This window comes from Centroberyx gerrardi, chromosome 5 (assembly GCF_048128805.1).
Source record: "Centroberyx gerrardi isolate f3 chromosome 5, fCenGer3.hap1.cur.20231027, whole genome shotgun sequence".
Classification (NCBI taxonomy): Eukaryota; Metazoa; Chordata; class Actinopteri; order Beryciformes; family Berycidae; genus Centroberyx; species Centroberyx gerrardi.
This window is the reverse complement of record NC_136001.1, coordinates 7,691,303-7,707,057: the sequence shown is the minus strand read 5'-3', so window position 1 is coordinate 7,707,057 and position 15,755 is coordinate 7,691,303. Positions and strand designations below refer to the sequence as shown.

The 15,755-nt window shown below is 41.1% G+C and overlaps 1 protein-coding gene across 1 annotated transcript in view; it reads left to right on the top strand.

Annotated features, from left to right (window-relative positions):
* Positions 1-15,755, top strand: part of LOC139920067 (dedicator of cytokinesis protein 3-like) — a 162,550-nt gene that overhangs the window by 35,125 nt on the left and 111,670 nt on the right. Inside the window, exon 4 of the mRNA XM_071909971.2 lies at positions 6,534-6,589. Within this exon, the coding sequence (XP_071766072.2) occupies positions 6,534-6,589 (56 nt within the window). The remainder of the gene's footprint in view (positions 1-6,533; positions 6,590-15,755) is intronic.

The window sequence follows — 15,755 nt, the reverse complement described above, 5'->3', positions numbered from 1 at the left end:
CATAGCATTACTTTGCATTGTGTTATGCTGTATAGCTGTGAATGCAAGCTAATTTTGTTTTCCCACCAATATAAACAAATGCACACACACACACACACACATGATACAGACACTAAACCCTAGTGTACACAGCTTGGGGTATTTAGGTGGATAATAAACCAATGCAATCTCTGTACAGTGTTTATATTTGTCTCTCCTTGGACGACTGTGGAAACAAATAATTGGCTGTTATGTGCATTTGATAAACAGTAAATATGTGTTAGGAATTATAGGAGAGGAAGGGAGCGAGACGGTCTCCTCATTATCATCGTCTCTCTTAGTCTCTTTCTCTGTTTCTTTCTTCCTGCATCTGTTAAGAAGTCTGTCTCTGTGTCTTGCGCTCCTTCAATTTCTCTGTTTCTTTTCCTTTTTCTCCCTCTCTCTTTGTTTGTTGTTGTCCCCCATGATGAAATCGTCCTCCGTCCCTTTGTTTGTTTGTCTGTTCATCCATCACACACAATATGATTGGATTGTGGCAATGATGCATCCAGGGCCATAGCCAGGGTTTAGAAATTAGTGAGGTCCAGAATTTTTTCTTTTAATGGAGCTTATTTACTGCATTTCTGGACGAGCAAAGTTCATACCAAAATGACACCTACAAACACAACCCAAGCTATACACTACACACAAACTCATTATCTATAATTAAATGCATACAGAGGGAGCTGTTGGCAAAAATACTTTTATTAAAGCTGCACAATTTGTCACAATTTACTCTCATTCTTCTGTGTGTGTGTGTGTGTGTGATGTTTGGTTGAAGAACACACTAACTACAGGCCGTTCACTAGCCTCCCTTGTGTTGATTTCCTGCATACATCATGGTCTTTCCCTCCACTTCTTCACTTCTTGGCTCACTGAAATTACATAAAATAAGAAAGACAGATACAGACACACATAAGTTATGATCAGTTAGTGCAAATGCGACAGGGAAATATAGGTATACTAATCTTCACAACATGCATTACCTTTTGGAAGGCTAGCTGGCGTCTAACATTTTAAATAATCTGAGTATTTAGAGGGTTTTTAGTTTTTTATTTTCCATGCTTTTAATTTCTATAGTTGTAAGATTCGCTTTTAAATCTGTGCATTTGAAAATGTGAAAGGACAGGCACTTCTTAAGCCAAATAATTTTATCAATGTAAAAAATATTAATTACAGAATTTCATTTGAGAAAACCAACTCTCAGCCTGGCCTCTCTCTTTGCTGTCAACTAGTGTTTACATGTTAACTAGCTAGTTAGCTATCAGCCTCAAGCCAGCTAGCCTTGCTTGAGTCCTGCACTCTTCAAATAAGTGAAATGCTGCATACTGTATCAACATTGATGCTCTAGTTAATGTTGTTAATGAAAGCTTCTTAGCAATAACTTATCTTTTACTTAACCTTTTACTTACCGCACACAGTAGGCTGCCTGGTCGATGCACAGATAGGGGAGAGACACTCACCTCGGCCGGGTGTCGCAACGTGTCGCCACTTCCTGTATCCGTCGTTTCAAATTAAAAGCCCTCTAGCGTTTCATACACGGTCCAGCCATATACTAGGTTTTGACCTAGTCTTGTTTTAGGAAATAATTACTGAGGTCCGGACCTCGGTGACCTCATAGCTGGCTACAGCCATGGATGCATCTCACCACTGTGTTCTCACATTGGCAAGATCACACCGATTGGCACTTCAATTACAGGTCAGAACAAGGTGACATTTGTTTCTGATTGGTCCAGAGGGGGACGGCATCATTCGTGGGCGGGACGACACGTTTACTGTTGCCTCTCTTCCTCTATCTCTGTATTACTTTATTATTATTTTATTATTTTTGTCCCTCTCCTTGTCTCTGTCTCTCTCTCTGTAACAAGCTGACCTTTTCAACTGAACCTGTGCTTCAACGCCAGCAGCTAAATTAGGAACAACGCTTGTTTCTGATGACCCCCTGCCCTGCACACTGATATACACACGCACGCATACACACACACACACACACACACACACCTTGTACCAGGTAGCACCAGAGAAGAGCCTGGGGCGTTGTGAAAGCACTGACCTGTTAACAACCATCCATTCTCGAAGCTAACCAGGCAGAGACAGGAACAAGATGTACTGTGTGTGTGTGTGTGTGTGTGTGTGTGTGTGTGTGTGGTGTGTGTGTGTCCAAGCACATGCTTGTGTGTTTCATACTACCTGGTATACATCTGATAGGTATAAGCTTCCATTATCATAAACACACTTCTCTACACTTCACTACAGCTGAAGCTGATAGCAAAATAACATGGGGCAGATGGTTAGGCATAATTTAACACAGTTCATCATTATTGTAGAACTGGTTTAGTTAGGGGTCTTTGTACTTTTCTAGCCTTGGACTCAAATTTCTAGAAATGTAGCCTCACCCTGGGAACCACTTTCAATAAAACAGTCTAGCCTATGAGGACATATGTGTCTCATATGTCCGAGACCTATTTTGTTTACCAAAATGGGAAATCCAGGCTTTTGACAAGTGTCAGGTCTCCCAACATTGTTTAATGATGTCCGTATACACTGCAGTCTAAATAGCTTAAATGCTACATGAGCAGAGGCTTTGCAGTTGCGTCACAAATCTCCTAGCACCCACGTCTGTGCACAAAATAATGTCTAAATATATAGCAACTGTGCTAAAAAAAAAAATAGATACCTGTGTTGTTGACTATCTGATATAGCAGCAGTGGCAAGTAGTCACATGTTGTTTTGCTGCTGGCTAGTTAGCTAGCTAATAAAGCCAAAAACTGTTTGTTCTGAGCTGACAGTAAAGACAAGACAGTTTACTGTGTCACAGTAACCTACATTTGGAAACAAATCCCACCTTATCAGGCTATTCGATTTTATTTATAATGTTACTGAAATGCCCTACAGCCACACCACGACTATCTTTTTTTCAGATGGACCAATGGGAAAATGACCGGTTCCCAATAAAAAAACAGCACAAAAATTAAACATGTCTGTTCAATTCTGTAGAGAAAGCCAAGTCAAGTTATTTTTTTTTTTAGACCAACCAGCTGAAAATCTCCAATATGGCCGCCAAAGGGTTTGTTACTTGAAATCCTTCTACTTGCTTTAAAATTGTAGAACTTAGTGCTGTATTATTGTTGACTTCTCTACAGCCAAGGAAGGCTGAATGGATGTTAAAATTCCCTCTGTAACATCATCAAGAGATGCCCAACAGTGGAAAAAAACACCAGGCACATAATCCTGAGTCGTTTTTAAAGCAGCAGCCATGCAGAGTTGTGGAGATAATACTGCTATGAAAACTACATTTTCCAGAGTGTGTGTGTTCATGGCTCTAGGTAGACAGGTAATTGAGCGAGCTCCCTGAAGGCAGGGCCAGCACCTCTGAACCGCTCCTGTCAAACGCATGGCTAGCCACAGTTACTCTATTTCTCCTTAGCGCTATTGTTCTCCTTTCTTCTTCTATCCGCAAGTCTCTCTCTCTCTCTCTCTCTATCTCTCTCTCTATCTCTCTCTCTCTCTCTCTCTCTCCAACACCCTCTTTGTCTCCTCCAAAAATATATTCACACTTGAATAGCTAAGGACGGTGCTCCCTTGCGTTTTATTATGCAATGTTTGACCCTAAAAGGTCTTTTGAAAAGCGTAGCAGAATACATCTTTGTCAATGGGGGAAGCGGCTGAAATGTTTCCTAAAAGCGAGCGGGGTTATTATGCGTGACGGCTCAGGGCGGCTTCGCTTCCTCACTGCCGGAGGCCGCGCTTTCAGAGCGCAGATACGTACATCTGCAAGAGTTCACAAATCACACAAGAAGGGACACACACACACACACACACACACACACACACACACACACATGCACACATCCAAGTCATATGTACATATTGTGCATAGGCATGCAGGCGAGCAGCAAAGTGAGTATGCATATCCCGTTTTAAGGTGCTGTGTCTAGGCCTGTGCCAATATGAACATTTCATAATGCGATTATCGTGACCAAAATTATCTCGATGACAACTTTAAAGACAGTACTGTAATATGCTTCAATCACTTAAAAACTAATTTATCATATCAATCACAAGACATTTGACTTTTCTTAAAAAACAAAATGATAAAACGCTGGTTTAGCTTATAGAAACTATAAGGATAGTTTTAAACAACACATAAAAATCCAAAGAACAGCATCTAAAATAAATGAATTCAAATGCATGTCGAATAAAGTTCAACTGACCTGCATTCACTTTAATTCAGTAACTTGAACAAAACAGTTTATTAAAGCGCTCCCCCTTTTTGGGAAAATAAAACAATGACAGATGAGAGCCTGTTATCACGGTGGGCACGGTAATAAATATTAGTGGCGGTGTCATAACCATTATCCTTTTTATCGTGATATATAGTAATACCAGTTATTGTCCCATCCCTAGCTGGGTCAAAAAAAAAAGGGGACAATGAAAATGTACACACACACACACACACACACAAGCAGGCAGGCAAGGGCATGCATATGTCCTCATGAGCACACACCCACACACACGCATATACACACAGGCATACATGTACAGTAAGTGCGCACAGGGTCGCTTACACACACACACACACACACACACACACACATACACACACACACACACACACACACACACACACACACACACGCCCCGTTCTTAAAATAGATCCCCTTCTCTCTGCCTCTGCTTTTACTCTTCAGTGAAATATGTACTGTAGTAGAATATGAATGAAATGCCTTCAGTGCTGGGGTTCTTCCTCAGCGGGATGCTGCTGCTGCAGTTCTATTACCACTCCATGTAAAGTCAAAGTTTGTTTTATTTTTCAGCAGTCAGAATATGCACGGAATGTTTTGGCCGGTCATTTGAGATCCACACTTATTGTACTACAACTTGCTCAGTCACTTCTACTTCACAACATTAGAGAAAGAATAGTCTGCAGTGGCACTTAGGTTCTTAGAGTGTATGGTATCAATCTATTGCTGATTGATAAGATACAATACCTGAATGGTTTTCCTCTTTCCTGGGAAAAATCCCCCGCTGCACCAGAAGTGATGCGTTTTACCTTTACGGAAACAACAACAGCAGTTTGTTTGAGATAAATTTGAGAAGGCAGAAGAAATATAAGAAGCCGCAGTCAACATTGAGTGTCTTTATATTACAGTGTGTTGGATCAGTGCAAAACACTAAAACGATAACTGCTTTTCACCAAAGATGTCACCAAAATCATGGAAGACAAGAATCTCACGGATTATTAAAGTCCTTGGTTGACAAAGTAAAACTACACTACAGACTATATATTTCAGATATTGAATAGTGAACTTCAGGTTGTGTTTTTTTCCCTCCACTATAATAGATATAAATAGAAAGTCTTTTGGAATATAACTGTTAAATGTCAGAATCAGAAACAGCGAGGAGTGAAAAGCAGTGTATTTTTATGCAGTCATCAGCCATGCGAGCGTCTCCATTAGGTCTTATACAGTCATGTTTGTAAAACCAATGAAGCGAGCCGCCTCTCCACACCAGCAGCTTCTATTATAACCTCTACAGTACCACATACTTTACATGAATTATTGAACAGCGCACCTCCGAGACACAGTGCATGTTTTGTAGCAGTGCTGTTCAGTGCAGGTAGTCTTCATACTTTACATGCTGTTTTCCTGTTCTGTCCGTCTGTCTGTGTTACAGGCTGGGAGGCACTGGAGGGAAAACCTGTTTTGAAATCACTTCACATTAAGTTGAATTTTCATTTGTAAAATAATATGGACCCTTTTAAGTTCATATAAAGCTTACCTTTTACACTGACACTTTAGCCATTTCCCTGATGTTCTTATTCAGCGACTCACAATTTTATAGACTGGATTCTTTGAATTGTAAAGATATTGAATGCTGAATTGTTTTTTCCAAGGTGGATTTTGAAAATGAACTCTTCAAATGTCCCTGTGACCCTAGAATGATCATATATGACGGACAAGTTCTATGTAAGGAAATAGCTGAGGAGAAAATGTAGAAAAGGTTTTTTGTCAAACGTATGAGACTTATAAAGTATGGAAATAAAGTACAGTGTTTTCCAGAAGAAATCTAGTGGCCTGGACTGCCCTTGGGTTTCAATGCCAGAATGCTAAAAATGCTAACATGCCATTGTAAGTAAAGTGGAAGAAAAATGAAGAAACGGTTTTCCCATAATTTATCGAGTGTCTGGTGAAGAAAAAACAAGCAAAGTGGAAAGTGTGAGGTTATCCCCTTGAATCAGACATGTGTAGCTCTTCGCAGTGCTGAGAGAGATTATACAGTGAATGCGGGTGCAGAAATGTACTGTCAAGCCTTCTGGAGGTGTTGCGGGCCAAATTCAATGAAATAACTGTGATGGGAGCGAGGGGCCCACTTGACATACTGGCTCTCATCTAACTATCTAAACCAGGTTTCTACATTGACGCTTGCCATAGCATAACAGCACAAGGGATAGTTACATTAGATCCTGGTTCTAACTGTATGTGTCTTTCCCTTTTCTCTCTCTGTCTCTGCAGGGAATCTTCCCAGCCAGCTACATTCACCTGAAGAAAGCCATCGTCACCAACCGAGGGTAAGTCACCGACCTCCAGGTCGGCCATGCTGCACACAACTTGAGTTACTGCGTCACCTAGATAACCTCTAGAATTAAACTGCACACAATTTATGTTGCTACATCTCCTGCATAACCTCTACGACCATAATGTGCAGGGTTTAAATTACTGCGTCACCTACATAATCTTTTAGGATTAGACTGTACACAATGAAAGTTACAACCACACCTACATAACCGCTAGGATTACTGTGCACAATCTACTGTATGTCTCCTTCATAACCTCTAAAACTATACTGTACACATGTCACCTACATAATCTCTAGGATTACACCATACACAATAAAAGTCACCTACACAACCTTGCATACTGTACACAATTTAATTTACTACATCACCTACATTATCTCCAGGATTATACACTGTATACAGTTTAATTTACCTACATTATCTCTAGGATTATATGCTGTACACAACTAAAGCTAGCGGCATATTTCTAAACACATTTTATAGACAGCGGTCATGAGTGCAGATGCGTGGCACTGCATCAAGCTAACTGTTGAAATGTTAAAATCTCATATCCTGCATTTCGTTGGTGTTCGTGAAAATACGCTTTCTGTTTTGGGGATTGCATTGGTGCAAATGTGACATAGCAATTTTGCATATTCATTTCTCTTTTTATCTTTTCTCTTAGAAGCTAAATATCTATCTCTCTATTAGGGCTGGGCGATAAATCGATTTTATCAATTAATTTGAATTTATGGTTTAGGACGATGTGTAAAAATGAAAATCGAGATTCACTTTAACCTGGGTAAATACGGCACGGATCGCTCTCTGTCAATCAAGTCCCACCGCTTCCCTGAGCTTCCGCAGGTGATCACAACCCACCGAGGTTTCCCCTCAGACACAAACACAGTATCAAGGTGACAGCACGCGCTTCTATGAGTGAGGAGCTCGTTTGGAAGTGGTTCGGTTTTGCAACGTCCGACGTCGAGCGAAGCACTGTCCGTTGTAAAGTTTGTCTAAAGTCTGTGGCAACTGAAGGTAGCAGCGCGACAAATTTATTCCAGCATCTCCGACAGAGGCAGCAGCCGACTGGGAGAAGTGCGTGGCACTGCGACATGCACGAGCTAGCGGCAGCCCCCAAACGCCTGCTAAAAAGCAGGTCACATTAGCAGCATTATTTTCCTGTGACATCCCATATGACAAGGAGCCCCGGTGGAAAGACATTACAGATGCGCTGGTGTTTCATATGTTTTTCATACACTTACTTTGTTTTTAAGAAACAAATCGATTAAAATCGTAAATCGGGTGTAGGTGTGAAAAAATCAGAGATTTTATTTTTCGTCCAGCCCTACTCTCTATCCGTCTGTCTGTCTCTATAATCTGTCATCTCCCACCCCTATTTATTCACTCATTACTTATCTGATAATTCATTATTCCTCTTTTCCTCTCTCTACCTTTCTCTTCTCGCTCCCCCTCCCTTCCTCCTCTCTGTATCTCCTCCCCATCTGTCCGTATCAGACAGATGTCGGTAGCGCCACATATTAGCTCAGCTAAATCAAGATGAACTGGCTGTGGATGTTGAGTGAGCTGCTGCAAGTTCACCTTTGGGAGAGGAGAGAAGCCCTGATGTGTTTAATCAGTTAGAGGAAAGAGAGGAGAGAGAAAGTGGAAGAAGTTAAGACAGGAAAAGGGAGGGAAGAGTGAAAGAGAGAGAGAGAAAGAGAAAGAGGTTTGGGGAGAGAGGGATTGGACTCTAAACAGAGTAGAATATCTGGTAGGCTTTAATAACTTCCAGTCCAGTGGCAGCAGTTTCTAAACCAAATGAAAAGGTCAAAGGTCCTGACCTGTTTGGACATGTGCAGATTTCATATCCACTAAAACCTAAATACCTAAAAATAGTGCCTAACGACACAACTTTGTGAGCTGAATGCCACTTGATCTAAGATAGATGGATGGCTAAATATTATTAACTTTAGTCAGCTATATAAATTAGGCCAGTGGTTCTCAAAGTGGGGTCCGGGGACCCCCAGGGGTCCTTGAGGGGGTTCCAGGGGGTCCCCAGGAAAAAGGGGAATAATTTATTTTCACTATAATTCCAAACATAAGTAACACAATGACAGAATGTATGACTATTTCGGTCATGGGTTTCATACACTTTCTGTAATAAAGATGGGGGACCCTGGGACAAAATCTTATCAAATGGGGGTCCGTGGTCTAATTTGTGTCAGTTTAGGGGTCCTTGATGTAAAAAAGTTTGAGAACCACTGAATTAGGCTAGGTGGCTTTCAGTTAACATGGTAGCTAATATGACTGGTAGCTAATGTTAGCTAACTTAACTAACATGGCACAAAAGGTTTCATGCTAGCTTGCTAAGTTAACCAATAGAATGGCTAAAGCAGACATGGCTAACGTTTGTGAGAAAAAAACCTTTTTGCTTGTGACAAAGTTATTATTTGATACCTGCTGGTCTTTCCCAATTCCAACGTGAATCGTCCCTTTCAGCTTATCAGATCAGCAGCAGCTTTGTTGCTCCAGGTCCTTTCTCGCTCTCTTTGTTTTTTTGTTTTTCTTTCTTTTTCCATTTGCCTGCTCTGACTTTCGTGATGGAAACCGAAAGAATCCCGATCAGTGTCCCCTCGAAAACCTCTGTTTACATCCGCAAATAAACATTTTTTAGACATTTTGCTCCGGTTTCCAGTTAGCGGTCAAAAACAACCCAGAAGTGCCTGAGCCATAGTTGTTTACACTACGTGAATATTACATATAGGGCGGTATTTCATTTTTTTGTAGTAGCATCAGAACACATTACCGCAACTAATGCTGCAGTGATATGTTAGCATCTTTAAATCATCGTGCCATATAACACGGATCTGCTTTCTCTCCGAGCGAAATGATGAAGACAACACACACTCACGTCTATCTGGGATGATGCCATAGTTGTGTATACTTTACTTTCCACTGTGCTGGGAGGCCTTTCCCCTTTCTTCCTCCAGCGAAAGCCATTTAACGGGTAATTCGATGAAATCTCATTTTCTGTCGGGAGTTGTTTTGAGACCCATTGCTTCTAAATAAGGTATGAAGCTCCTCGTTTCTGATTCCCTTCCAAGTTCAAGAGTACATATTTTAATACATTTGCATAATGATTTGAAAAGCTTCGTGGGTTCATTTTTTTTTTTTTTTTTTACCTCAGATTAATCAGAGTTACAGAGCGTGTCCCGATTTGCATAAGAGTTTTTTAATTAAAGGCAGGGAGAGTTAAATTAATTGGAATTAGTGGATCCTTTACTGTTTCAAGTACGCCTGCCGGGCAAAGGAAGAGAAAGAGTTTTGAGTGGAGAGAGTTGGAGTGTGTTTTACTCAGTCTAGGAAACTTGGCCAAGACGACAAAAATAGTGATGGACTGTCGAACAATTGGGACTGACAGTAGCATGTATGTACAGTAAGTGTGTGTGTGTGTGTGTGTGTATGTGTTAGAAAGAGAGTGAATGAGTTGAGGATATGAAAATGAGAGAGGAAAGAATGACAGAGAGAATGTAATGATGATACACTGTCCATGTGTGCATACCCAAGTGTGTGTGTGTGTGTGTGTGTGCAGGAATTCATTTGTTTGCATGTGTCACAGTCAGATACTTTAAAGTCCAATGTGTAATTCATTAAGGTTTTCCTCCAGTTACCTATCACTACTGCTGTATGGTTCAACTTTGGTTCCCAGGCCAAACTTGGACAAACCTGGCTACACAGCACCAGTCCTCTGTCCATCAGAGGGGAGACTGAGAGACTGAGCTGAATTAAAGATGCTACATGCAGCATTGGAACAACAATAGATCATTACCACATTCATTTTGAGACATTAGTATTATTGCCAGAAACAAACAAGACCATTGCCAGAAAGATTGGCAACCTCTGCCGGCCTCTACACTGCATTTGTTTAAATCCAATCTGCTGGATTGCTTTACGACACGAAGCAGAAAGAGGGTGCTGTTCTTTCATGAAAACAGAACTAAAACTTTCAGAGTTTCTCACAATGGCAGATGGAGGACCAAGTGAAAGACAGATAGTAGAAAAGAAAACCTTTGACCAATGAAGTAACTTCCTCTTTGTGACAGGAAGCAACAGGGTTGATGGGAAATGTGGTCTTACTATACACACTAGTACTACTACTATGCATAATATAATATACTAATATACATCATAATCTACTACTACTACTATACATAATATAAACACAGCACTAACACTGGTGCAAGACAGAGGCTACCAGTCATCTCGAACATGGTCTCATTTGTTTGCGGTTATACCAAGGTATTAAAATTAATTTGACAATGATATATTGATTTTTAAAAATGCTTCACGTAGCAGCTTTAAAATTCTTTTTATTGATTTCAAATAGTTCCTGCTGTGGCGGCCCAGCCAGAGCTGCTGAGTGAAAGCAGGGGAAACGCCGACATGCAGCAGCCTGCAGTGTCAACACCGCTTCAGCATGTCAGGGTGTTGTGAAGAGCGCTTTGCTAGCTGTCTCCTTCTCTGCAGGATAAACACACTCAGAGCTGACATTTATAAATATCAGTAAGCAGCACCCCCGCACTTCAGGATCACACCCGCAGAGACAAATAAACGCACACACACACATACACTCAACGCACATATTTACGCAAGCAGTAAGACACATACAAACTCACAAACAGACAACAAAGCGCAGTTACACACACACACACACACACACACCCACGTGCACAGACAGGTAAACTCCTACACACATACACACAGGCATATGAAAAGTTGCTAATAGACTCATGCGCGCACACACACACACACACACACACACACACCACACATATACCTTAAACATGTCAGACAGCTTAAATAAACGTCCTCCTGTCGGTCCCGCTGCAGCTCCCTGGGGAAAGCTGATAGAGGAAGCTGTAACTGTGTTTTCCTCTTCTTTCCTGTTCCAATGCGATTCCTCCTCTCTCTCATCAATGGACTTGGAAAGCTAGACAGGCAGCAAGGCAGACAGACAGTGCAGAAGATAGCGCTGTATGAATAAACAATATGCCCTGATGCAGGCTTTTACATTTGAACTACTGTAGGGTCGAGCTGTTGCTGGGAGACAGGAGCCCACCGGTTGGGGCTGGGGAAGGGAAAAGGGGGGTGAAACCATGTTGACTTTAAAAACTCCACCTGTTAACACCAAAGTGCTAAGAGGAGAAGAAGAGAAGAGAGAAGAAGAGAATCACTGAACAAGGTATTTCATTAATGCGTTGACTTAGCTGCTACGGTGAGAAAATCACCGAGCTGCTTGTGGATGTTCAGCCTCCATCCTGCAGTTGGTTGATTGATACTACCGTACCGCCTGGTGTACGAGCGCACACTGGATTTCACTTACACAGGGCTCTTAGGACTCTGCACCGCCTATACAGTGCATACCGTAATTCGACTAAGCATTGCAAAAACATTACACACAGACGCACAAACAAACACACACACAGAGCTAAACTAGAAGCCCTCGGAGCGCAAACCTTCAGCAACGCTGAATAATTCTCCAACTTGCTGTTACTCCCAAACACATCATTCCTATCACTTACATTTTTTGTCCTTTACAGATCACTTTTTAGACAGTTCAATGTTTAGAGAATAAGGAAAAACTGGGAAAGAGATGACATGCGACAAAGGCCCTGGGCCAGATTCGAATCACGTTTATATGGTACACACCTTAGACCAATAAGCCACCAGGACACCCCCCAATCACTTAAAATTTAAGTTAAATTAATTTCTAGACCCTACAAACACACCCTTAGGATCTAGAATGAAGTCTCTATCTCCGTTAGTTTCATAGTTACAGCTAAAAAACTGTAATCGTCTAGTGTCGGAAATCCCAGATCGACATCACCACCAAAATCTTATCAATTGTTGGCCTATCTGTCCACTAAATCTGTTCATAAGTTTTTGAGATATCCTTCTGACAGACAGACAGACAAACTAACAGGTGAAAACATAACCTTGTTGTCGGGGGTAAAAAAACCCAAAAACAAGATTAACGTGAGTAGATGGGTTAAAGAGAGATTTTAAGGCTTGGATTGTGCAACAAGAGGTTCAGCATGAAGGGAGGGATTCAGTTCTTTCCATCTGAAAAGGTAAACTGAAACCAGAAAGCATGTAATAATGATGGAGCCTTCACTCTCACTCATTTCTTTAATACAGTGGATATAAGAACCTTGTGTGTGCAGAGTGACTAAATTGAAAGTGAACTGACCCCAAGAATTCACTGCCCACAGGTGTGTGTGTGTGTGTGTGTGTGTGTACGTGTTTACACAGTGCAGCGTTGTAACAGACAGCTCCCATTAAGATCAATGTGGTTAAATGACCATTGTCCTGTATTTGACCCTTAGGTTAATGTCGGCATGTGTGGTTTGATGTTGCTGAGCTTTGACACTCTGTTTGTGTGTGTGTGTGAGAGAGACAGAGAGAGAGAGAGAGAGAGAAAGAGAGAGAGAGAGAGAGAGAGAGAGAGAGAGAGAGAAAGGTGTGTGTGTATGTATGAAAGAGAGACAAAGACAATGGCTAGGACAGTTAGAAACCTCCTTTTTATCTACAAAGGTATATACACGTTTTCTTGCTGATTTTCCATTTCCAAATTCCATAGTTTTACCAGACCTTATTTTCTTAACTGAATTTGTTTGTTTTCTGATGCTGGTTGTGTAGTCATCAGTGTCGGGTCTGAGCAGCCAAATATTTCGATACTTTTTCCACACAATGGGGCTAATTCATAAAACTCTGCAGTAACAGAATAGCGGCACGCAAAATCTGCACCACGGTAATTTTCCCTGATTCATAAATTTACCACACCCGTGAATACCGTGACGGAGCCACGTTACCGCTGTGTTATCCTCAGCTGTAGCCCAGGTGACAGCCAATCAAAACCAACATGTTAATTAAGCTTTACATCTGTAACACCTGTCTGCCTGAGTGTCAATGGGCAGCAGAGACGCGTTAGAACGGCAGATAAACCTCCTCCTCCTCCTCATGCAGTCCTGGATAAACCGAATGTTTATGATGTCACGTACTGAAAATATAAATTGATTGGTGGTGATCCTGAGCTGATGAAGACCTATCAAAACGTTGTAAGATAAATATATGGGAGCATTGGCAGCAATGTGCAGTGTTCTCTTTCTTAAATACTTTAGCTCTACTTCACTCCAGCAGCTGCTAAAAAGTTTATGGGACGTGTGTATGGTCATCTTCTCTTTGTTATAATGATAAACTGAAACAAATCAGATGGAAACAACGAATGTTTACAACCGCAATCACAGCCAGTGTACGAGTCGTATTTATTAAACATTTTCACGTTTCCAATGACAATTAATTCCCTAGGACACAATGTGACTTTATCTATTGATTTTTAAATAATTTACATTCATTTTCATTAGTTAACATTCATTTCTACAATATACCGTCTGACTAGAACAGGTGGTATTTTTTGCGGCGCGGTGTGCTTTTATGAATCGCTATCCCAATATGTAAATGATCAAAAGGGGTGGAAGAATGGGGAAAACGGTTACGCAAATAGCATCCCGATATTTCACATTTATGAATGAGGAAACACCTACCGTGACGGTATCTGCCCCTTACCTGCCGGTAAGTTTTATGAATGAGCCCCTTTGTATGCAATTCCCCAACTTTTCAATACCTAGAAATCATCAAATTCATTTCCAGACCCTGCAAACATTTCTCTCACTCTCTTTCTTCCTCCCTCATTCTTCTATCTTTCCTTCCTGCCTCTTTCTTTTGTGCTTCCCCTCCCTCCTTCCTTCTCTCCTTCCTTGCCTCCTTCCTCCTCTGTTCCTTCCCTCCTTTGCTTCCTTTCTCTTTCCCTCTCACTATCTCGCCCTCCCTCATTTAATTCATTTAATCGTAACATTTTGTACCTGTGTCACAGCTGTTAAACACCACCGAGGATTAGCTAGACTCTTACCTGGTGAACTCTGCATGCCCTGTTCCACAGTTTGTGTGTGTGTGTGTGTGTGTGTGTGTGTGTGTGTGTTGTGTGACTATGGAGAGGCATACCTGGTAAACTCTGTGTGCCCTCCACCTCTATTACCAATACGACACAAGAAATGCATCACTGTGTGACAGGAGGGAATCAGTTGAAAGTCATTTCAGTATATTTTTTCTGATTATGTTCGACAGCCTGACACCACCTGAATTCCCCTGAAGCGGTAAAGCCCGCCCATCTAGTTCTCCAAGCACAATAAAGCAAAAACTACTAAGTATTATTATTTTATTTGCCAACAAGAAAAAAATGTACAGGGATTTGTCTTGGGATTGTTGGAGTGGAGACACATCGACAGCTAATGAAAAACTTTCATTTGAACGATACTTTAAAGTGAATGAGTTGAATCTATTCATAAACAGAGTCCAAATTTCACCTCAGTCAGTATCTGTGGTTGGACTGCGCTCATTACAGTTCTCAGCAAGCCAACGCTCTTCCAAACACAAAAAGCTCATTTGTTGGCTCTCACTGAAGAAAAGAGAGCGTCGAAGATGAGAACACTCAATCTGATGGTAGAACAAAGAAAACTGCTATCTGCATACCTTGGAAATGCCTTCAATACTAACTGGCTATTCTCCAAAACGAGGATTTATCAACCACAGCCTCAACAAACTCACAACTTCTCAAACTTCCATTCATTGTCCTTGTAGCACCCAAACACAAACTACTTCATGGCACAAAGCAAGCATTGACTGTTGTATGACCATAGCTGCTGTATTGGACATTGTTTCAGAGTGAATGGACAAATATGAATTCAGATGAGGTCAGGTAACGTGAAGTTTAAACTAAGCAGTTGGAATAGTGGAACTGGAATAAAGTTGTGTAGTACAAAGCAAGCAAAGCAAAAACAGTTTCTGTTTTGTGCCATAAAGCAATTGGGCAGATTTCCCATCAAATCCAACTTGATGGCACACAGTGTAAAACACAGTGTAGAGGCTGGTAGAGGCTGACACTCTTCTAACCAATGGTCTTGTTTGTTTATGGTAATTATACTAATGTCTCAAAATTAACATGGTAATGATTTATAGTTGTTAAAATGCTACATTACATTTCAAACGCATTCCACCATATTGTCAGGAAAGGTGTTTGGAATTAATATTTGTGGCAATATATCGTACTGGTAGATTATCA